A 23,938-nucleotide genomic window follows, 5' to 3' on the forward strand; every position below is an offset into this window, starting at 1 on the left:
TTGCGGAAAACGTATGCATTTAAACTAGTTAAAGTCAGCGTTTTAGAAAAACTCCCTACCTCTCCTGGAAGCCTCAAAGCCATCAAAGAGGTTGATCCTCTGAATGTCGTAGGTAAGAGTGGTGTTGGGCATCAGGGTCTTGTTGCGGTTTATGTTGTTAACAGCAAACTTGAAGGCCAGCTCGTCCGTACTCACTAACTCGCTCTCTCGGGTCTCAAAAATCCCACCTGAACATTGAGACAGACGAGAAGGTTAAAAAGAAATCATTTGTGTTGAGATCAGGAGACAGCTGCAAAAGACCGCACCTAGTGCATACGTGTTCTGCACCAAACCACTTTTACTGCACTGAGTTTCACTTTATTTTACTTGATCAAACATAGGAAACCACCACCAGAAGACCAAACATCATGACCTCAGTCAGCAGCTGAAGTGAATTAAAGTCAAGATGTGCTTTGTTCTCGGTAACAGCTTCATTAAAGATGTTATATAGATGAGATGCAACGCCAGTAGGACTAGAAAAAACAATTTTGGCATTATAAGCACTTAATAACATTATCATCACAATATTATCAGCTTTTCAAGCTGTTAAAAATGTTAATAAGTCATTAATATTCATCCAGTCTTGGTAGTAGAAGATAATAGGATAATAATAATAGTAATAATAATAATAATGAATGGACTAAGTCTAAATAGTAAAACACAAATTGACAAGCAAAAGTATTTTTATTCTGTGTAAATAATCATTCTGTACATACGATAATTTTTAATCGTACAACTGTTTATAACTTGCATAGTTAACATTTCTGTATAGTTTTTCATATTTATATCCTGTTCATAGCCTGTACATACTTATAGTTATAGAATATTCATAACATACTTCATACCGTGTACATTATAACATACCATAATAGACCCATTTCTGTAATATACTTACATACCTATATTATTGCTAATATATATTGTAATATATCTATATCACTTCTGGATGGATGCAAACTGCATTTCGTTGCCCTGTACCTGTGCATGTGCAATGACAATAAAGTTGAATTCTATTCTATTCTATTCTAAAAAGTTATGAATGGAAACATTATTAACAGTTAACAATGACAGAACATTTTAAGAGATAAATGTGCCATGTCAAAATATAAGGAGATGATATTAAAGTAGACAAAACATAGACTTCTTTTCCTTAATAGATGGTATAGACAGGTTGAAGTCCTATACTTGTTGTAAAAATCAACAACAAGACAACAACAACAACAACAACACAGCCTCTTCACAATTACACCATCTATTCTCTGCTTTCTGCATTAATGGTGGTCACATTTTACTTTCTTTTTACGCAAGCTATATCTCTGAGTCATAAAAACGCTGTAAATCCATTATGCGCACAGTTAAAGTTTCACTGCCTTCAGCCTGAGTTTTCTACAAGCAGAGAAGGAAATTGAAATTGCCATGGTCGCATGATAATGATGATGAATATTAAGAGCTTGAGGTAAATAATCGAAAGTTTGTGACCGGCCATAAAAGACATTCTGAACTTATTGCTTCTCACACAGGAAGGATGGTTCGTATAAGTACTTGTTCTTCCACTCTCACTTTTACACTGCAGAGACCCAAAGCTGCATGTAACGTCGTAGGAACAATGCTGTTCAGACAGAAATTGCCCTTAAACTCCTCGTCAACATCCAATGATCTGGGTGAATTCAAAGGGCAGATGAAATGAAAGTATAATTACTTCCACTGTGTGAAAGGGCAAGAAATAAAAAAGGCTATGGAGTTCCTGAGATGAGTCAAGGCATCGCAGTCAGGAAAAGCAGAAGTAACTGTTAGTCTTTTAGTAGGTTTTTTCACTTTTACCAATTCAGTTTTATTTATATAGCATCAAACCACAACAACAGTTGTCTCGATGCGTTTTATATTGTAAGGTAAAGACTCTACAATAATACAAAGAAAAGCCCAATGACCTGTAATAATACAAAGATAACCAGGATAATTTTCTGCAACTGCAGATGCAGTTTCTTGATTTAAAACACGTTCTATTATCTATATATTGAATTATTGGCCCGGTCCTAAAACAAAATGAAATTTAAAAAACATTGTAACATTTTTAGGGCAATTTATTTATTTCTACAAATTTATTGGTTTTCAAATGCAAGTTAATGGGTTTGCATGTCTTAAAATAAACAGTACTGTAACATGTGAATAATATTACCCTGTGGATCAGGGATTTTGTATCACTGATCAATAGGCTGTCACGCTTCACAATACAGCTCACCACATTGTGTGTGGTGTTGGTCAAGGCCAAGCAGATAATGAGCTTAGCTCCAAGGATGGTGTTCAACAACAGCCTGAGATAAAATAAGAAGTGGGCAGATTTCACTACATCCACAAAATCACATTAAATTATAGCTGAGATGTTGTAAAGATATTTGAATTTTTATGATATTAATGCTGATATGGTGACAGGCAGCATACAGAAGAGAAGCAATACCTTAAATAATTCAATTCAGCTTTATTTATATGACACCAAATCACAACAGCAGTTGTCTGCTGTATGGTTTATATTGTAAGGTAAAGACTCTACAATAATACAGAGAAAAGCCCAATCATCAAAGATTCTTTGAGCAAGCACTTGGCGATAGTGGGAAAGAAAAACTCCCTTTTAAAAGGAATAAACTTTCAGCAGAACCAGGCTCAGGGACGAGAAGCCACGTGCCACAACCAGTTGGGAGTGATGATAGAGAGACAGGACAAAAGACACACTGTGGAAGAGAGACAGAGATAAATAATAACTAAAGATGACTGTAAATGAAGAGTGGTGTGTAAGAACAAGAAACACTCAGTGCACCAAGCAACCGGATATTCTTGTAAGTTTTTTTTAAAAGTGGTCTTGAGCAACACTTTTCCGGGCTTTCTGGATATCTTTTAAAGTTTTGTTTTGGTCATTGGTTGATTTTTCACCAGTTTTCTGTCCATTCCTTGTACCTGACCATTTTCAGAGGATTCTCCCTTCTTTTCTTTTTAAGCCACTTAAGACTGACCTATGAAAGAAACCTAATCTAACCAAAGTGACGAACCAGTGTTGTGTCTGCACATTACAGACATTTTATTGTTCAAGCAACAATTTTACATTTTAACTGGTATATTTATGTTACTAGCAGCCTGTCACAAAATCTTATTAGCAACAACTTTGTTGTCATTCAAACAAACTACCAATGTAGTAAAAACGTACTTACACACAGTATAACACTGTCAGTCATGAACTGGCCTCCATCATCTTGATAGAGAATGGAAAAAGGGCAGCAAACATCCAAAAGAAGAGCTTTGGACTATACATGCATTTCATAACAAATTGCTGCACCTATTTCCCATTTTCCTAGCAAAACATAAAGAAATGAGGGATCGCTCAAGACTTTTACACCATACTGTACAAAAAATATCAAAGTTCCGAGCAGCAAAAAGGCAGAAAAGAGTCAAACAACTGAATAATACTCTGGTAAAAACATACAAATTATCAAGCTGTGCTTTATCACTTCAATTTGTACAAATCCTCAAAAAAGAAAGAGCAAAAAGAAAAAGTTTGGCTTTATGGGATGTAGCTGCGAACATTTCTGAAAGCATATTATTAATTATTATAATTATGTCATCTCAATCTCAGTGAAATGGACTTTAAAAGTAGAAAAAACTAATTTCTTCACAAGTCGTTATGTTTTTTGGATTTCAAAAACGGTGTTATTGGTGCATTCACTTATAAATGCAACACAAAGGCTTTTCAAATCCAAGTGAACAATGGTATTCACTGGGTCTGCATTGGTTCAATGCCCACTCCAGGATTATAAGAAATGACTTATCTGTAAAACCACGGTTAGTATTCTGTGCATGCTTAATGAATATTAATTTGAGCACAAACACCACAGATTCCCACGCACCCGCATAAAATTCACAGTCACATTTAAACAGGTCAGCTATTGTTTGTTTCCCCCTGCTGCATAATGGGGTTAAAAAAAATAGCCAAAATCTAATAATCTGATATCAAAAATAAATAAACAAGTAACCAAATTGAATCCTCTACCCAGCAAATCATTAGTATCAGCATAGAATTTCACAATTGGTGGATCCCTAAAATAAATCATTATAAATGACACCAAATCCAATTATAATCAGAGGAAAACAGTAGCACAAACTGTGTGTCTGAGTAGCCACTGATGCTCCAAAAACTCAAGAATAAATCTGATCTTTGTGCCAGACTGCCATGCAGACCTGATCAGCGTCTTCACCAACCCACTGCGGAGAGATAAATATGTTTGTGTCGGTGCATGAAGAACTGTGAATGATCCATCTTCACTTTGCTCTCTAATTACAAACAATTATGTTTTACATCCGTCATGTGTGATTCCTTCTTGGAGAGCAGCTTGAACTCTCCTGTGGCTTATGATTGCTGCACTTACAAAAGTTATATATTTTTTTTAAGCAAGGTGTTTTTCCTTGCAAATGAATTCATGTAACTAAGAGCACTAAAAGCATTCGTTTATAATCCCAATAATGAAGAATAATTTGTCACAGGAATGCGCTTCTGCCTGGCACATAAATGGACGTTAAAGGTTTTCGGGGGACCTACAGGCTCTATAAATGCATTTGAACAGCGGTTGTGTAGATAAGGGTGACCATAAACATAAAATCTAAGTTATTTTTTAATTTATTAAGAGAAAATTAGTGCTTTTCTAAGATGGGTGTTATTCAGCAGTGTTTTAATGATCATTCTGATGCCATAAAAAACGACCAATAATATGATACCAAAAAAATCCCAGATCAGAGACAAAACCCAAGACGTTAACAATGTGTTTTAGTGAACTGCCACAAGATTCTCCTTTTTCATCAAAAAGACGTTTGATCTGATGACAATATGAGCTCATTTTCCATTTGCATAAAGATTACTGAGATATTTCAGTACTCTGGCACAATCTGGATACAAACTGTGTGCACAAATGAGGGAAGCTTAGTCTGCTGTGTTGCAGTATATCAAAGTCCCAATTTGTTTTTATGCAACACAGTTCCAAATGATGATCGATTTAACCGATTTTTCATCAGACCTGAAGCCATCCAAATAATGTGGCTTCGGTAACCCTTACAAATTAGCAGTCATTATTTTAATGATTTTATTGGTCAGTCACGATTGTTTTTGATGGGTTAGCGCTCTTTTCTTATGCAGAAATCAATTTTCTTTGAAGCCAGTATAGTCATTAAAGCTGTAACAAGCTGTCCCGGGGACTGCCACTAAAATCTAGTGTGGCTATTTTACATGTCAAAAGCCTTTTTGCCACATAAATATGAATACTGGGGGAAACAGCAACATCCATTAAGGTGTTTCACCATTTTTACTTTACTGTAAAAGAAACTATATTTTTCATTTTTTCTTTTATTGTCTTTTTCAGAGCCTTTCATTAACTCTTGTCTTCTTCTCTACTCTTATTCATGATTATTAAAACGGCTGTTTCAGTCCTAATTTGTTTGCAGAAGTTTGTCTGGCACACACTGTAGTTGAGTCACCGGAGGGCAGTTAGACGTCAAACTGCCACTCAGTACCAGAGGTAGATGAAAGGTGGCGCTTTCTAACACTTCCGAAAGTTCACTGAGCTGGATGAGTAAGAGAGTTCATCTTTTTGCTCACGATGACAGAAACTACAGCCATCAGTTACTCTGAAAACAGTCATTGCCACACACTTTGGACAGGCTATGAAGCCACAGGTAAGGGCAAATACATCTGGGAGGATATAAAAGGGGCCTCAGGTGTCGCACTGTCGTTCTGGCTGAGGAAAAATATAGGAAACATTTTGTTCTCAAGAGCAAATCAAGGGAGCTGTGTGACGGGCAAACAAGGCAAACGTGCAATTGGGGAAGTAAAAACTGAGGAGAGAAAGAGAAAATAGGGAGACACAGAGAGAAACAACACCAAGAAATTACTGCAAGGGCACCGAAAGGGCAAGGAGTGAAGTCATGGTGTACTGTGTCAACCGAGCGAGTTTTTTAAAAACATTTTCAATACAAGTGCAAAAACTCTGAGAGGTCAAATGATGTCATGATGTCTGATATTGCTTAGTAACAGAGAGAAATCTCGAAAATCAAAGCCAAGACACTCAACATCCTCTATATTTGACAAATTTAAAATACATAAACGTCTAAGAAGGAGACTTTAGATAAATTATTAGTTGACGTTTGCCATATCTTGGCCCTGGTTTTGAGATATGAAAGCCATATGTTTATAGCTGAAATCATGCCCGACAGAGTCTCTCTGCCAGCATGCTGGACATGTACAGATGCCACTTTATTACTCGCAATCCTGAGTTTTATGAGACTGGAGGATCAATACATACAAATAAATAAGGTCAGTCAGGTAGTTTCATGACTGCAGCTTCTTCTTATGTCTCAAGGACAAAAATACTGGCTACCTACTTGATAACTGTGTTTCTGACAGAGCTCATTTAGCCATAGTCTATCTATCTATCTATCTATAGTATTTATATAACACTTCAAGGCACCAAAGAGAAAACTTTAACCAAGAGCCCCACCCTACGCTGACCCCCTATGAGCAAGCACTTGGGGAAACAGTGGGAAGAAAAAACCCTTTTAACATGAACAAAAACCTCTCGCAAGACCAGTGCCTCTTTTCCCCTTACTCCTCAACCAGCTGCAGCAAAAGGAAAAAAAGGGAAAGATGCAAATTATGGAAGAGAGAAGAAAAAATTTAATGACAGGAGTGAAATGAGAGGCGTAGGCAACTAATGCATATTGCATCGTGGGGTGTGCTCCAGCAACCTAAGGCTATGGTAGCATAATAAGGATGCTTCAGGGTCACTTGATCCAGACATATAAGAATTATCAACAAATAAAGTTTTAAAAGTTTTGAGCGTGTTTGTCTGTACTCCACATGGTAGCTGCTTCCAGAGGAGAAGAGTCTGACAGCTGAAAGCTCTGGCTTCCTTCCTACTTTTGGAAATCCAGTAATCAGTAAGCTTGGCGTCAGTGAGCAAAGTTCTCTGTTGGGATGATATAATACTATGAGGTCTTTATGTTGGAGTCACATTATTTAAAACTTTGTTTGTGAGAAGCTTTTGAATGCACTTCTAGATTTAACAATGAAGCCAATGAAGAGAAGCCAATAACGTGCCAAAATGAAGTAATTTGCCCGAGAAGACATTCATTCATTTTCCTAATAGCTTTTCTTAAGTGTTGGAATAAAATCAGGTAATCTATAATATTAATCAGGTCCTCTGTTTATAAATGTAGGTTACAGCTCCTGCTCAGCTTTAGCAAATCGATTTAATAGATGGCAACACCTGGAGCCAAACGTTGCAGTTCTTTGATTTCTTCTTCTCACTCTCTCTCTCTCTCTCTCTCTCTCACACACACACACACACACACACACACACACACACACACACACACACACACACACAAAGACATTGATATTATCTGTATGTAAATGTTTTGGAGTTGTGAATTATTTCTGGGCTTGTGTTGTTTAAGAAGTCTGAACCACCAAAACTAAACACATCGGTCCTGAATTATCATGAATTTTAATGTGTAACCAAGGGCTACACTCCTGATGATAAAACCATGTGCATGTGCAGCTGGACTTCACAACAAACAGGAACCAATGCTGTGCATGCAAAACAAAATTTAAATGTGTGGGCATGAAGATTATTAAAAGATAATAATAATTGGAGCTGACAGGTTGGAATCCACTTGGCTAATGTAAGCTCTGTTTTAGAAATCAACCATTTAGCAACCTGTTATAACACCCAGGTCCCACCCCCAACACTCAGAAATGTCTCATATTTATTTTTTCTTCACTTCTTAAACATGCAACCTCTGCTTTGTAGACTGATGTATAGTTTTGCTGAGCTTGACACAAGAGACAATATTGTCCAATTAATCTGCAGAAGAACCAAAGTGCCTCTTTACCAAATGTGGGTTCACTGTACAACTTAAATACATAGTAGATCCAATATACAATTTACAAATGTAATGTGGAAACTTGAAACATCAGGCCACATACAAGATTGGGCTTTTCAGTAGAGACAGTGTGGCTGTTAAAGCAGAACAAAAATGGAATATTTATCAGTTCTTTACAGAATCCTTAATCCTTGTCTTAACAGACAACTTAGCAAAGAGCTTATTTTAAATAGTGTCTTTAGGGACTTTGTTTCTAGCAGTCTGTTGCAAAAACATATTTGTTTCCAAATTCTTCTGTTGAGTTTACAAAAATACCAAAGATAACACAGTTTGACAGGGATAAAATCGTATTTTTCACCGAAAATATGATTCCCTAAGCATTATTACACAAAAACTTGGCAAATCTCTTGGTAGTATCACTAAAAATAATAGGAAACTGAAAAAGTGAGAACGGGAACAGACACTGCAGGGCTAAAATCTATCTATAGTAGATGAACAGTATCTAAAGGTCATGTCCTTAATAGGAGAAATACTGAGATAAGACATCAGAATCAGAATCGTGTTTATTGGCCAAGTATATGTGCAGACACATACAGGGAATTTGGTTCCGGTAGATGGTGGCTCTCAAGCACAGCAATGTAAATCACACACACAAACACACACACACACACACACACACACACACACACACACACACACACACACACACACACACACACACGTGTCTATATATACACATTACACATACATACACAAAGCTGTGTAAACCAACTATAGATAATGAATCTAAACTTATATACATAAACTACAGAAATGAATGAGGTGGAATGAATACTACAAAATGTACATAAGGTGCAGCTGCAGTCTGGCAGTGGGAGCAGTGTGACAGGTCAACTGTTAAGAAGGGAGATGGCGAGGGGAAAGAAACTGTTCCTATGTCGGGTGGTCCTGGTCTGCAGGCTTCTGTACCATCTGCCAGAGGGCAGCAGATCAAAAAGTCTGTGTCCAGGGTGTGAGGGGTCTGTGATGATTTTCCCTGCCCGTTTCCTGGTTCTTGAGAGATGCATCTGACCCTTCAACTGATCAACAAAACTTCATCAGAAATGATCTCAGTGGAAGGGTGGCTGTCAAGAAGTCTCTCTTAAAGAAGGAAAACAGTCCATAGAAAGTGTGGAGGCACTGTCTGGTTTGGTGCTGCATTTCATCCAGTGGTGTTGGAGATTTTGTCAAAATTGATGGAATTATGAACACAGGAAAGTACCATCACATGGAGGAAGCCAATGATTTTTTTTTCCAGTATGATGATGATCCTAAACACACTGCCAATGCAGTAAAAAAAAAAAACATATCTGGGTAAAAAATACTTCTCAAGAAGCCCAAAGAACTATTTCTCAAGACTACTAACAGAAATTACAAAAGAATTTCAAGCATAAAGGTTTTCACACCAAAAATTAGACTTTCAAGCTCATTATAATAGCACAGACTTCTCAAGTACTGTGTTTTCAGGCATATTTGCAGATAATTCAATTAATCACTGCATCTAGTTTCCATTTTCCCAGCAAAATATGACTAAATGAAGGGTGGCTGAACATCATGGAACTTTAACATTTATTCTTTAGATGCATAAAATATAAAATAAAATAACTCCTTTAGCCTATTGCTAAACCCAAAGATTCAAATGGGTGGCAGTGACAGCAATCCTAAATGTATTCAGTCAATTAGATCCACATATTCGAGTCTGGCCTGACTCAAAGCCTGAAAGTGATATGCTTGGATAATGAACACAGCCCTCAGTGCTCACCAAGCTCCTCCTGTCTAATCAAATCTAGGTGTAGCCTTCTGACTCCTCACCTCTACTAAGCTGATGACAGCAGGATTGAGAATAACTGGCGGGCATATTTTGAATGAAAATGTCTCCAACAAGAGTGTGTGAAGCCATGACAACATCCAGAGAAGAATCAATAATCTATTACTTTTACGTGTTTGTGTGAAACCTCGTGCAAACCCACTGTTGGTGAAACAACTGTTCACGAGCTTGTTTCTGTCAGAACTGCAGCATTTGTAATTAAAAACACATTTATCCGCAGCATTTCAAGACTTTCTATATAATTACATTTACCAGCAAGTTGGTGTCTAGTGAAGATGATGAATTAAACAGAGGTGTGAGTTTAAATTAATTTTATTTTAGTCAGAGGGGATATTTATCTTGTATTGATTTCTATGTAAACTATCTTTCTCACATTGCTGTTTATATAGTAATGAAAATGCAAAACACTGAATCTGTGGCAAATCGATCTCCTTAAATACGCGAGTAAAGTTGTCAAAGTATTTTTTTTTGAAGCTGTACGGTAATCGTTTCCTTTGTATTGACCCTCAGTGAAGCTTAATCCCAATCATTAATGATAATAGCACAATCACTTTCGATGTGTATAAAGGCTGAAAATTCGGATGCAAAACGGCCATCGCAGACCCAGAGTGTTCTTAAATCTCAAAGGGAAAATGAAACAGGTCACACAAACGCTAGACTTTCGTTCTGACTTTTCAGTCAATTTACAAACGCAGGGAAACGACATCAGCACCGTGCGTAAACTGTTGCGCTTACCGATTCTGAGGACTTGCGTGGAGCTCAGAAAGAGCTGAGCCGCGAAAAGAAAATAGCCAAAAAGTCTCTTTCTTTCTTCCATTATTCTCCCTCTCGTTCTCGAAGTCACGGCAAATGTCGAGACCATGACAGACAGAAGCAGCTTCTAAACGAGCCCGGGCACACCTGACGCGCCATGCCAGCGCGCAACCCAAGTTTTATTCCCAATTTGATGATCCCACTCTGCATCACTCCATCGCGCAGAAGAAACCAAAGACGACGACAACAATTTCCACGTGTCCAACTTTCACATGCAAAGTCAAATCAAGTCACGTCTTCTTAACATAGCTGGCTGCGGTGGGCTACAGCAAACGCGTCCACGAGAGTCCGTGCGCCTCCGAGGATGCAGATGCCAGAGGGGAGTGAGGGCGCACGAGTCGGGCCAAGCGAGCTTAAATTCAATTAGCTTCCGGTGAGCATTTTCAGAATAGAACTCAAACCTGCCTCGTCGTGGAGGTTTTGCAAAAATACGTAGTAGGCAATGGATGGAGTTTCTTTCTTTCTTTCTTTCTCTTTCTTTTTGCTTGTTTTAAAAATCTGCATTGACCCAAAGTGTGTAGACGATAGTTATGAACGTTCGAATAAAGATTTTGACATTTATTACCGTATTTCAATCAACTATTTGGAATCACACTGAATCATGTTTTTTTTTTTTCCTAATGGTAATCAGAATTAATTTTGTCAAACTTTCAAAGCTTTTACTCTGAAGGTACTCGCGGTCTGATTCAGCTCGTTTTTGCTAGTTTGGCTGCAGTCGCTTTGGATTAAGGAGCATGGCAGATGGATTGGCAGCGGTTCTCCCCACCGGTCCTGATGAGAGGAGAATAATCTTCAGGTTACAGGGCAGAGGCCAGATTATCTCTCACTTCAGGCAAAAACGAGGTTTGTATCTGATTGGATCACTGGATGCCTTCCCATTCAGTCCCATGACTCTCACAAGGCAGCAAAAATAACGAATTGTTGTGTAATGCGCTTTAACATCCCTGAAAGAGAATTGGCTCAATCATAATGACTTCCGGTGGAGAATCATTTTTATTACCTTGTGGAGGAAACTCATCTGTCCACTACTTGACTGAAAGCTCCATGGGGTTTGCCAACTCTGCGCTACTGCTTAATATTGTGACATTTAAAAACGGGCAAAGACACCAACAACCTGGCATCTCACAATCTTGCAAGTCTCAAGCAAAAACCCATCACATCAGAAATGACATTTGTTTATCAGGATGTTTGCGAGCTCTTTAAAATCTGGGAGCCAAGTGATCTAAGACAACCAGCTAGCTCAACCTGGAGCCCTGACAAACAGCCTATAGACAAACTTAATTAACTCGGAAAATGACCAGCCTGCGTCTCCAGAAATAGGCCTCGGGCAATGGTCCTGGACAAAAAATAAAGGGGGGGAGGGGCACCTCGTCTGATATGAATACCGAGCAGAGTCGTCTCCTTGTAAAGTTTTTTTCTGTGCCACACATGTAGAATACCTGACACTCCAGCAGAAGCAAGGGTAAATGTATCCTTGTATCCACAACAAGGATACATTTTAAACAGAATTGGTGTGTACAGCTTCTTTGTGGGGAAAATTAATTACGACAGATAATGCGACAATAAATTGTGGTTGTTGGCTGCAGAAAACGAGTTCCTTTGAAAATGAAGAAATGGAACATTCACACCAAACTACATTTAGAAAAAGATTTATTTTTACATTAAAAAAAAAATCAAAAATGCTCCACAGTTTTAAACGTACAAAAGGGATGGGGTCGGGGGTCAAAGGGAATCATTTGCTTCCAAGGACAAGTGATTGTACCTCAGTCTCAAGACCGTACTGACCATTCTGAGCCAGCTGGCTAAAATCTAAGAAACCAGCTTCATCATTAAAAAGACAGAATTAAGAAGAGAGTATATCATTTCCATCCATGTTCCCTTCATTCTGAAACGTAGCTGCTTACACATCCCCCCGACACACACACACAAACAGTTGGGTATTAAGTGCTTGTTCAATACATCCATTAAGGTGCGCATGACTATGTTGAGCACAGCAATCAGCAGGTTGTTATTGTTGTGACGACAAAGTGAAACAGCACAGCCTGGTGGACAGGAGTAGTAACGCAGAAGTGGAAATATATATAGAAAATGCCACACGACAAAAGTCAACGCAACAGATGAAAGCTGAGGATGACGTCTGAATCCATTAGAGCAGTTGTGGGCAAATAATTTCCCTCAAGGGGCCACATGAGAAGCTGGAACTATTGATTAATACTGAGCAGAATGGATTTGATCAGTATTCAATTTGTGACCCCTGACGGGAGGTGAATCGCCCAGTCCTGTATTTGAGTGAAGCTGGTCAACTGCATGACTGCCCCCCCCCCCTTTAAATTATAGTACAGTCACTAACACGGTCCTTTCAAACACAAGAGACAATTCAAGTAAACAGGACTATAGAAATTACTCTGGTATTTATCACAGACATGACGACGACATGGCCTCAGTGGCAAAAAAAAGAAGAGTCCAGAATAATAATGGACTTGATGAAATCAATTAGTTACCAAAATAAAAAGACATTTTATTTGAGAAACACAATTAAAGACTCATCATTCACACAAAGGGAAAAATAGAAGCTTGTTTCTGGCAGCAAACACACAAAAGGTAGTTTGTAACACTGGGCATCTGTATGCGATGTAAACATTGAAAAATTACAGTATTTTTTTGAAGGCAGTAATTAAATAAAGAACAAGGTAAGGATATGAGAGGGGACAGTGATATTTTTATACAGCTATACAAGTCAACAGCACTCTATTGTTCTCCTGATTATACACTGTTGTGTAGCTGATAATAAGTAAAATTTTTTTTTTTTTTTTACAAAGCACAATAAAGCTAGTTAGATGTCACCGTCCTTTATGCAGCAGTCGTTAAGCCAAAAGCCCCTGAAGAAAAAAAATGGAAAAAAAAGTAACACACAGCCCTTGAGTGTTCGAATACAAACGTCAGAAAAATATAAACACCCACATTCCTGTGTTGAAAAATAGACTTTTTGGCCTGAAGGTCACAGTTCAGTGGTGATGTCTCCTCTGTAAAATGTGTGCGTGGTGCAGTAGCTGCCTTTACTTTCTGTGTCTGTGCACACATGCACTTACTGTTTGTTTATCCACATGAAGACACGCTTGCTCATTGACTCGCGTGCACATCCAGTGCTGTGTTCCTCATATGTTTACCTGCACTTCCTTGTTACTTTTTCCCCCCCTCTGGGTGCTTCAGTACTTCAGGATTGTCAGAACACGGGAGGATGTGGGTGAGGTGGAAGGAGAGGGTTGTGCAGAGATACAGGCAGGATTTGTTGAGGTTCCCCAAATTCTACACTTTTAAAGCTTTTATCTGTCCTCACACCTTTTCTTTGACTCCTACATTATCCTACATAATCTTCATCATCTATCAGAAGACGTCACTGTTGGCAAAGTCGTCCCGCCGCACCCAGATGACATCGTGGTCCTGGTTTGTGGCCCCCTCCACAGCACACTGCTTCAAGGAAGCGACCTTTAAAGTTGAGGTTGCACTGCTCGGGAGAGAAGCACCGCAGGAAGTAATGGAGTCTACCAAGCTGGAGTCATCCCCATGCTTTGTTCGATCAGCGTCTTCCTCCTGCGTGATCTCACACTCTGCTCCTCCATTCAGGTTGATGTCTTTGCCCTGTAGGTTCAGTCCTTTCATCTGCTCCTCCAGGTTGTCCAGTTTCGTCGACATGGCTCGGACAGACGTGCAGTACTCGTCGTCGTCGCTCAAAATGTCCGTCTCCTTCACCTGCCCGACATCGGTGCCCTCACACTGATTTTCATAGCAGCCCAGGTTGAACTGCTCTTCCACCCAGCGGTCCGTGTCCTCTCCCTGAGGTTTGCAAGGCTGAAGTTGATCAGACAAGTCGGATTTGGAGCAAGGGCGGGAAGAACGAGACGAGGGGTCTTCATGAGTGCTGTTGTTGTTGTCTCCGTGGAAAACCAAGTCGGTATCGATGGTGATGCGGTTCCTCACCAACCGCCTGCGAGCTAGCGTTCGAGATGGAGCTGAGGCTAAACAGAGAAAGACAGGAAGGCGTCACCAGTCAAGGTCATTACTCTCAACCCAAACTAAACTGAGAAGATTTTAGTTAACTGAAATAAACATCAAATTAGACTTTTCCTGTCTTTCCTAATTAATGCCAAAATATGATGCATTTATAATAAAAAGTAATATACAGAACTATAATCAATCTGTTACTGCCTAAGCATGTTTGTCTGCATTGCTATTGAAACAGAACATATATTCAAACTCTGTCACCTGCTCTGTTCATGGTGGGCCGCACCCCTTTAAGGGCAGAAAGACGCTTGCCCCCAAATGGGACATACTGCTGGCTGGGGGGAAGACACTCTGTCTTAAGCAGCTGCCGTCGTTGCTTCTCCCTAAGGATGGAGTGAACTGCTTTCAGGAAGTCCTTCTTACTCTCTGGAGAACTGCAGATCAGACAAGAAAACATGAAAGACCATGAAAATATTGTAAGAGAGAGGTAGCTTCAGTTTGATGGGGTTCTAACTCCCCCCCCCCAAATCTTCATTTTTGTAACTGCTGGGGGTCTGCTAACTGTTTCATGCTCTTATTTTAAAACCAGAGCGCCTAAACTTTGGAACGCTCTTCCTCAGCCTATCAGGTCAGCTGAATCAGTGCCTAGTTTTGAAAGACTACTAAAAATAATTTCTATAGGTTCTCTTTTCTTCAATCTTTTGCCAATTATCTGTGGCCTTTTGTGTGTATGCAGGAAAAAATGACCATGACTTTGTGAAACATGTATAAATATGTACATTTAATTTAAAAAAATGTTTTTTTAAAGTGCTATACAAATAACCTTATTATTCGTGTTCATACGTTTTGAATCTGTATGTGCAGTTTTACCTGAAGCACAACTGGAAGCTTCTCTCTGGTCTTCCTTCAGATTCAGACCTCGTGTGGACAATTTCACAGTCCGCCGTGGCCTCTGAGTCTGAGAAAGGCCCAGAAGAGAAAAGATGTGAAATACATTTGCAGAAGTATTCAGTTAATTTCCATCATCAATTTCTTTTCCCTTAACAACAGGCCATTAGGCAGATAAACAGCCTTGTTTGGGCTGAATCGCCGGAGGGTGATTTAAAGTTCACTTAGGACACAGAGAAATGGTAAATGGTAAATGGCCTGCATTTGTATAGCGCTTTTCTAGTCCATAGGACCCCAAAGCGCTTTACACTACATTCAGTCATTCACCCATTCACACACACATTCACACACTGGTGATAGCAAGCTACATTGTAGCCACAGCTGCCCTGGGGCGCACTGACAGAGGCGAGGCTGCCGGACACTGGCGCCACCGGGCCCTCTGACCACCACCAGTAGGCAAACACGGGGTTAGTATCTTGCCCAAGGATATTTGGCATGCAGCCAGGATGCAGCCTGGGATCGAACCACCGACCTTCTGATTAGGGGCTGACCTGCTCTGCCACCTGAGCTACAGCCACCCACAAGATGTGAGAAAGAAGGCATGCAGATCTACTAATGAGTATTTATCTGTTGTGTCTACAAAAGGTTATTTATTTTCTGCAGGAGAGGAAAGCAGCATCACTGACAGGCCTTCAAAGCATCTTAAGCGTCTGTCACAAAATGCTGATTTATAACCGCGGTTATTTTGGGGAACAGGGTAACATGCAAATGATCTTTTCAATGATCTTGGCATAAAAACTAAAAAAAAGAGCAATTTTGCCTTGGATAGTCTGGTAATGGCTTTAGGCACTTTAAGGTTAGGCTAATTAATGCATTAAACAAGTCATAGCCTCTAACACATAGAAAATCCAAAATCCTTTCATGATTTTTTCTCGTTTCTTCATGAAAACACTTTTATTAATGTAAATTTTGAGCTTATCGCTACTCTTCCTAAAAAAAATAATAATAAAAAAAATGTTGATATGTTGTTGTCCAACACATTCATACATTATAGACTAATGGTCAAATAATACATTTTTATTGCACAGGTCTTCTATTTGAAGATATGCTATAACTAAATCCATGTGTTTCTGGTGTAATTAGTCCATTCATGTTTATGTAAAACTCCAAATCAGTCCTCAAAATGCTAACAGTACCTACGGGAAAATATTAAAAATTGCTGCATGTTAGTATATTTAAATATACTCACTTGGGAGGGTTCGGACTTGCAGAGAATCGGTTGCAATCATGTGACGGAAGCGGATGGGATCTTTTTCATCGCCCCCAGACCCGCGATGAGATGCACCCTGAAAGATAGAGACTGGTCAGATATTTAATGCATAACCGCTGCAGTGCATCAACATGACAGCAGAGAGCATCAGAGTGCAGGGAGAGAGAGGGTTCATTGAACAGACACAAGTATCTACTATACTGTACTATGGGGAGCGTGCACACACGCAGTTACTGCAGCTGCCAATAACTGCCCTCACACAACCATGAAACATTAGCTTAATTATTTCTGTCCCGCATGCAATGTAAAAAGAGAACACGTTAAAAGCACTTCAGAGGATGTGCACCCTCCATCACTGTGTCTTAAAATGCAATTAAAATTAAAAGTCCAAAAAAGGTACTTACAATTTTTTTCCTGTGCTTAGAGCAGTCCTTGTAGACAAATACAACTGCTGTTTTGAACACTGCATGCGGGCAGAGAGAGAGAGGGGGAGAAAAGAAGTGAGAGAATTGATTAACAGGGTCTGCATTCGTTCTTTGCGCAACAAGCAACTTCTACTCACTGTCGCCTTGCCCAAGAAAGCACATATAATAAGCAGATGTAATATTTATTGTCAAAAGTGTCTCAGCTGAGTGCATTTTAAAACACATCCCAGGCACTTCTGAGTAGGTGTGTGAGAACTGCATATCACACCATTAATAATCACTTCACCCAAAAAGTGAAAAACAATGTAAAGATCCCAGTTTGCATGACTGGGTCCATTTGCCCATTAACTGAAATAGCACCGAGCAGTACCAAAGCCTGACAGTAAAGCCTCACACGAAACAGTAAAGTATTCATAAATGCAGAGCAAGTGCTCTTTCATAAAAATGTAACTGCATGTAGCTCCTCTGATAAGTTTAGAAATGTTCATGATGAACAAGAATGTCATGGCAACACTGGTTTATTTTCTGGGATGATATTTTTACATCTTTGACATAAAAAAAGGTGCAAAAGTTGTGGTTTATTACATACATGACAGGTTCTGCTTGGTCACATATTTGAAACAACTTGTTTTGGCAGCATCAATAGTTTCCTGGGAAATACCCAACTTTCACAGACAGACCACATATTTGCCATCATTTGTGGAGACCGTTCTAAAATGTTTATCCTAGCCCCGTTCATCCATCAGTGCAGGTGTTCATTGAGTTGAATGCATCACCTTTATCTCTCCAACATACCTCCAGTCTCTTTATCTCATCTGACCTCAAATTTATACTGGGTTCAGTGCAGTTAGCTGCAAACTCAGGTTCCTCTTAAGGATCCTGACCATCAGAACCAAGTTCTTCTGCGCTGAGGGTTGTAGATTATTCCGAGAGATATTCTTGAGTTGTGTTAATCTTCAGTCATATCTACACTGAGTTTCTGAGACTTTCCCGTTGCACTGTGTGCCAATTGAGCCAATGAGAGTTGTCAAATTAACTCTTTGAGGGTTGCGATAGAGAAGCTACTAGCTGTGAACTGTGAGGACTAAAGGGGAGTTAAGAACAAGGACATTAAGTAAAGTTAAGTAGCTTTCAGCACCACTGAATTAATAATCTAAGTCTACGTCATTTCAATTTAAAACAGGACGGCACATTACTTAGCATTAGTACTTGGATCCATTATGTAAATGTGACAGCAATTTTTCACCTGCAGTCCCTCATGTGGGTGTTGATTTCTATTAATTGTGCTTGTTCTACAATCATTCTGCCCCATGAAAAAAAAAACCCTGTTAAAATTATGAAAAATAGAATATAATAATGACATTCATGTCCATTATGCAAACTTCCAGCTTCAGCTGCATCTATGGCAGAGTGCACTAGAATTAGCAATGCTTGGTCTACACAGGTTTTTAATCTATCCTGTGCATAAAGACACAAACTGTATATTGACCTTTTTTGATTATTCATAAAGAAGAGCTGAGGCTGAAAATGAAACCTATGATAACTCAAAATGTAGACAGTTGATCAGTTTAGGTTTGTAATCACATTAAACATCAGTACAACAAATCCCCACTTTATGGAGACTCTGTTATATTGTAGGTATATCTCTGTGTTATGTAAGGAGGTATTCCCGGCAGCCTGAATTTCAGGTGGTATAATCTACATAAAACCGTACCAAAAGCAGCTAAATCCGGGTCCTTTTTGCTCTTGGCCAAAGAGGTTTGAGGGTTTATCCATGCCACTGTAGAATGTAGTAAAAGATCCCCCATCGAGAGGTCAGCCACCTGTGATGCATAAAGTAAAAAAAAACAACATGTTAACAAAAAAAGCAAATAAGTCACAGGATCATTCACTGGGCTTAAGGCTGATACATTAATGTGTTCTACCTCTTTTTTATCAGCAGTCTGCTCGTTGATCAGCTGGTCAAAAACAGCGCCGTACTCCTCATGAAGCTTTTGCATCTCATTGATGTGACTTGCAACTTTGTTCATGGCCTTAATTGCAACTACATGGGGCAAATATTTATAGTTAAAACCCCAAATCATTGATTCACCAACACCATATCCTGAATATACAAAGTTCTATGTAGCAGGCGAGTAGATGATGATGTACCATTTCACCACAGTTTTAAATGCTCAATGAAAAAAAGGATACTTACCATCCAGGTGGTAGTGTTCCTCACTGTCCGGGTCAGTGAGAGAATAGAGCTCCCTTAGCAGAAGTGGATACTTCAGCACTCTTTGGATTGGTTTGATCAGGTAAGACTCGAGAGTGGATGAATGTTGCTGTCTGGGATTTTTCTCAGCCAGGAAGGCCTTGAATTCTGGATCGGTCTTTGCTGGAGGAGCGGAAATTTAAACACCGATTTATTTTGTGTAAGGCACAAGGTAACGCAAAGACTTGCTTTTAAAAATAGTAAGGGGTGACTGCATGCTTGGCATGAGGCAAGAATCTGTTAATGTTTTTACCTTTAGCGAGGACCTTTGGGACTTTGGTGTGACTGGCGCAGAAGGCGCTGTAAATCTTAAAGCGATCAGCATAATACAGGAATGACCCACCCAACGAGAACAGCACCTTCTGCAAAAACAGACGAGCATAACATACAATCATAAGATTATATGATCGCATTTAAATGATGGCAACGCACATTATGTGGAAATTCCAATTTTGAGAAGCTGCTAAATAAGAAAGAGTCTCAACTTTTTCTTTTTCTTTTTTGACTAACATAAGCTCTTTATTATGCGTTATACAAACAGCAGTACCAAGGGGGAGTGTTCCCTAAATGAGACAAAATAATTAGAGGATTTGAAGCCAAATGAAGCAGTTGGGTCTAAAATCAACATTCATTCACCTTAAATTGCTCCACCCTTTCCAGCCTCTCCTGGTCTGGCATCAGCCTGATTCCATCTTCCAGCGTGCGTAGGAACTCCACCTGGAATTCCACCATCTCTCCGAGGTTACCAAACAAAACGTCCAGCTGCAACACACATCACTGTCAGCACTACTTTCGAGCAAAAATCGTGTATAGGTTATGGTATCTAAGCAGTTTATTTCAATTCTTGGATAATAAATATCAAGTGAAGAGTACCTCATCCTGAGTCAGGAAGCTCTTTTCCTGCAAAGGTTTCAAGTAGCGCTCTATTAGGCAGTTCAGATCCTGAATGAGACAGATATAAACAAGATCAGCCTGTCATCAGATGCTCGAGGAGGAATGAGGCATGTCTTGTGTCTGTTGATTTGAAGGCTATTTAATGAATCATTTGCAAAGATTTTAAAGAATGGATAGAAGTCAACCGCTTGCGGGTTTCAACATAACTCACACTGACACAAAAGTATTTCAGCGACGATGACACAGGAACACACTTGGCAAAACATTTGTGAGTCTGAGACCGTAGCTGCATTCTTGCGGCACGCTCAAAGAACACTTCAGAGACCCTGTACTCACTTTGACATAAGTCTTCTCCGTCTCCACCAATTCATTGATGACCTTGCGCAGTTTGTCAGCGTGGGAGAGCTGTTTCTGTGTGGCCGCGGCTGCTGTGGGTGGTAAAACCGACACAGGGCTCGGAGAAAGGGATGACGAAGACGATGAGGAGGACGACGACATCGGGCACTCGGGGGGATTGATGTCATGAAGGCCGCGGCAGAAAACAGTGACCTGCTCTGTGCTCTGCTCAGAAAGAAAAGGAAGCAGAGCATGCAGAATTTTTAAGGGACCGCTTTAAAAACCACTCACAAAAATTAATAAAATAACTAAATGACTATAATATGTAGGTTTATTTTGAGACGTACGCATTCATCATTAACAAGACATTAAACGCATTCCTACAGTCTGCTATGTATCAAAGACACCAAACATGAAGTCTAAGGAGCTTGGAAAGAAAAGAGTCTGGACTTTTTTAATTTGCTTGAAGACGCCTCACCTCTCATCCGAGAAGCTTCTTCAGTTCTAGGGTCAAATGAGGGTCCTCTTTTGAGGAAGAGAAAGAAGCCATCTATGTCCTCTGTGAACGACCATCTTTGAACAGAGGCGGTGGCTTGCGACACGAACTGTCTGCCATCCAGTTCTGAGATCCCTTCCCAGACGCCTTAACGCCCACTCACATCCTGGGCCATCTGACCTCAGGAAATGATAGGGTGTGGTTAGGTTTCACAATGAGCCCACCCGAAACCTTGGCTGATTGTGACCCACACCCATTTTGACACCTTGGCTCGTGCGATTAGGTAGAGGATCATTAGGGGGGTCCATTGTCCCTCTTGGGGGGATACTCCCACAGGGTTTAAAACTGGGACTCTCTACCATTTGACCCTAGAACTGAAGAAGCTTCTCGGATGAGAGGTGAAACGTCTTCAAACAACTTAAAGAAGTCCAGAAGCTTTTCTTTCCAAGCTCCTTAGACTACAATGGCCTGGATGACTGAGAACCTTCACAGACATACCAAACATGAAGAAACCTGCTAGATTCAGATTGTTAGCAGACCTAATAAGGGACTTGTCGCCTCCTGCTCCTTTTCTGCAACTATAAAACCAGCATTCTCTGATATTACTCTTAGAACTTGTTCAGTAATGACCAGAAACACATGTCACACATCATCCATAACATTACACACTGGAACCAAACACTGAGAAGAATATATTATGAACATGAACACAACAGAGCGCTGCATATTGAAAAATGGACAAAGTGAAAAAGCAGCAGCATCCAAACCAACAGGCTGAGTGTGTTTTTAAAAAAAATCTAATGTTCTACAAGTAATACAGCAGCATGTCTCCCTGCTGCACCAATGGTTATGAGTCTTTCCAGCATCTGCCAATACTTTCTACAACAGACTTCCTGTAGGTAAAGAGGTGTCTCTGAATTCAAACCCAGAGTTCAATAGTTTTCTTTGCAAGCCCAGGCAGGCTGTCACAAGGACTGAGTTCTTCTGAGAAATCTAGAAAAAAATAGATGTACATGTGCATATTATAGATTCTCTTTCTAACACCAACTATAAGAGAGCTCAACTCTAAAAATCTCATTAATTACCAGTCCTCCTGTCCAGAGATGACACTGAACCTTTATTGTTTATTTCCAGTGTACATGTTAATCATTTATAAAGCAACCTTTAAAGAAAGGCAAAAGAATGTAATCGAGAAGAAAACTACAGGTAATTTAAACTCTAAGGGACAAACAAAGACACTAAAACCATCACAAAGTAAAACTACAAACTGAGTCGTGTCAAGCTGATTGATGATGCAAGTTTAAATCTGTATTATCTGTAGGCAGCACAAAACAGGTTTGATCCTATTTCAATCGCCATTTACTTAAACGGGATGCCACCAGTGTTACTCACGGAAGCGCTTTTGAGAACATATGTTACAAAACTATCATTTTTATGGGTTCAGTGAAAGTGTTTACTTATTGTAATCTCTGATATGGCAGTACACCTCACTGTGTGCTGCTGATAGCTCATTTACATAAACTGGTCAGCTGGGGAAGTAGCTTGTCTTTACTGATTCAATGCCTTGTCTCCTGCTGGACTGCAGCAATGACAAACATAATTTTCCATTGTGGTATTCAAACCAGTTTTGCAAGTTTGCTATACACACACACACACACACACACACACACACACACACACTTGTTTGCACAGCAGAATTGGGCAAACAAAGATTATCGACAGTCCTCCTATCACTAACTAACTACAGTCACAATAATAAACACTTACCACAAAATGAACTAAAAGTCTGAATACAAGTAAAATGACACAGGTAACTGAATTTTGTGTAGCATCCAAATAATTTACATTGCTTACAAAGGTAATAACCGCATTAAAAAACATATCCACAATAAAGACCCTTTAAACTCCCCAAACTGACCTTACACATCGCCGAGAACAAGTTTTATCAGACATTAAATCTTGTTCACCGAAAACAGAATACTAAGGACCGGAAAAGCATGCAAGGATGAATGTGCTGCGATCTGTGCAGTGAGAATTCCTTTGTGTTTCTAAACACAACAAGCCGAGCAATGACACTGCCATTTTTGGCCCTAAAAGCGAGGTCTCGCCCTTGACTGCCGAGTGGCAGATGGGGCAGTGGCAGAGACAGATGACAAGAGATGGGGAACGAGGAAGGAGAAGAAGAATGGCAACATGATGCCGCACCATGACCAATAACTAACTTTCACACTGGCAATCTAAGTGACATAGAGAAAATTGTGAAGAGCATAACTAATAGGATTCAATGACTATTTATCTGGGGTTTATTTAAACCCCAAAACAAACAAGTGCAAGCTTCGATCGCAGATTCTAATGTGCAGTATAACAGTCATTAGCTCGTCCAGAATCGATGCCATTTTACTCCCCATGCCACTGAGATATAAACACGATATAGTAAATAATAATAATAATAATGTCTAAAAAAAAAGGGTAGCTCATACACTCAAAATGTGTCATAAGATACAAATATTACATAAAATATTAAAAAGGGTTGTACAACTAGGGATTGCACTAAGCATAAGCTTAGCATTGCTGGTACAATACCATGACATTATCACTAACCTTTGTGGGATTGCATCCACAACACAAGCCACCTCACACACACACACACACACACACACACACACATAAACAAGAGTGCACAGCTCACCAGCTGTAACATGTCATAGATGGATTCGGTCGGTGGCTTAGAATTTCT

General features: G+C 39.6%; 2 protein-coding genes across 6 annotated transcripts in view; both read right to left on the reverse strand.

The window, feature by feature from the left end:
- Positions 1 to 12,158, reverse strand: part of grik1a (glutamate receptor, ionotropic, kainate 1a) — a 39,716-nt gene extending 27,558 nt beyond the window's left edge. The window contains exons 1-2 of one of the 4 annotated variants that reach the window (XM_086308819.1): positions 10,559 to 12,158; positions 60 to 227 (exon numbers count right to left, since the gene is read on the reverse strand). In XM_086308819.1, coding sequence (XP_086164945.1) covers positions 60 to 227; positions 10,559 to 10,685 — 295 coding nt within the window. In that variant the 5' untranslated portion in view covers positions 10,686 to 12,158. The remainder of the gene's footprint in view (positions 1 to 59; positions 228 to 10,558) is intronic. The other 3 variants (XM_086308817.1, XM_086308820.1, XM_086308818.1) reach the window with 3 other exon arrangements.
- A 111-nt stretch (positions 12,159 to 12,269) lies between these two features.
- The window catches only part of LOC147320678 (rho guanine nucleotide exchange factor TIAM1-like), a 51,343-nt gene continuing 39,674 nt past the window's right edge, over positions 12,270 to 23,938 (reverse strand). For both annotated transcript variants that reach the window (XM_086308816.1, XM_086308815.1), the window contains exons 18-29: positions 20,706 to 20,930; positions 20,349 to 20,417; positions 20,112 to 20,237; positions 19,729 to 19,837; positions 19,419 to 19,598; positions 19,147 to 19,265; positions 18,936 to 19,044; positions 17,201 to 17,259; positions 16,776 to 16,872; positions 15,509 to 15,596; positions 14,900 to 15,072; positions 12,270 to 14,652 (exon numbers count right to left, since the gene is read on the reverse strand). In XM_086308816.1, coding sequence (XP_086164942.1) covers positions 14,021 to 14,652; positions 14,900 to 15,072; positions 15,509 to 15,596; positions 16,776 to 16,872; positions 17,201 to 17,259; positions 18,936 to 19,044; positions 19,147 to 19,265; positions 19,419 to 19,598; positions 19,729 to 19,837; positions 20,112 to 20,237; positions 20,349 to 20,417; positions 20,706 to 20,930 — 1,986 coding nt within the window. In that variant the 3' untranslated portion in view covers positions 12,270 to 14,020. The remainder of the gene's footprint in view (positions 14,653 to 14,899; positions 15,073 to 15,508; positions 15,597 to 16,775; positions 16,873 to 17,200; positions 17,260 to 18,935; positions 19,045 to 19,146; positions 19,266 to 19,418; positions 19,599 to 19,728; positions 19,838 to 20,111; positions 20,238 to 20,348; positions 20,418 to 20,705; positions 20,931 to 23,938) is intronic.

This window comes from Aulonocara sp. 'chitande type north' Nkhata Bay, linkage group LG10, assembly GCF_057382095.1.
Source record: "Aulonocara sp. 'chitande type north' Nkhata Bay isolate Kocher_YH1m ecotype deep benthic linkage group LG10, A_spYH_male_GT1.1, whole genome shotgun sequence".
In the NCBI taxonomy this organism is placed as follows: Eukaryota; Metazoa; Chordata; class Actinopteri; order Cichliformes; family Cichlidae; genus Aulonocara; species Aulonocara sp. 'chitande type north' Nkhata Bay.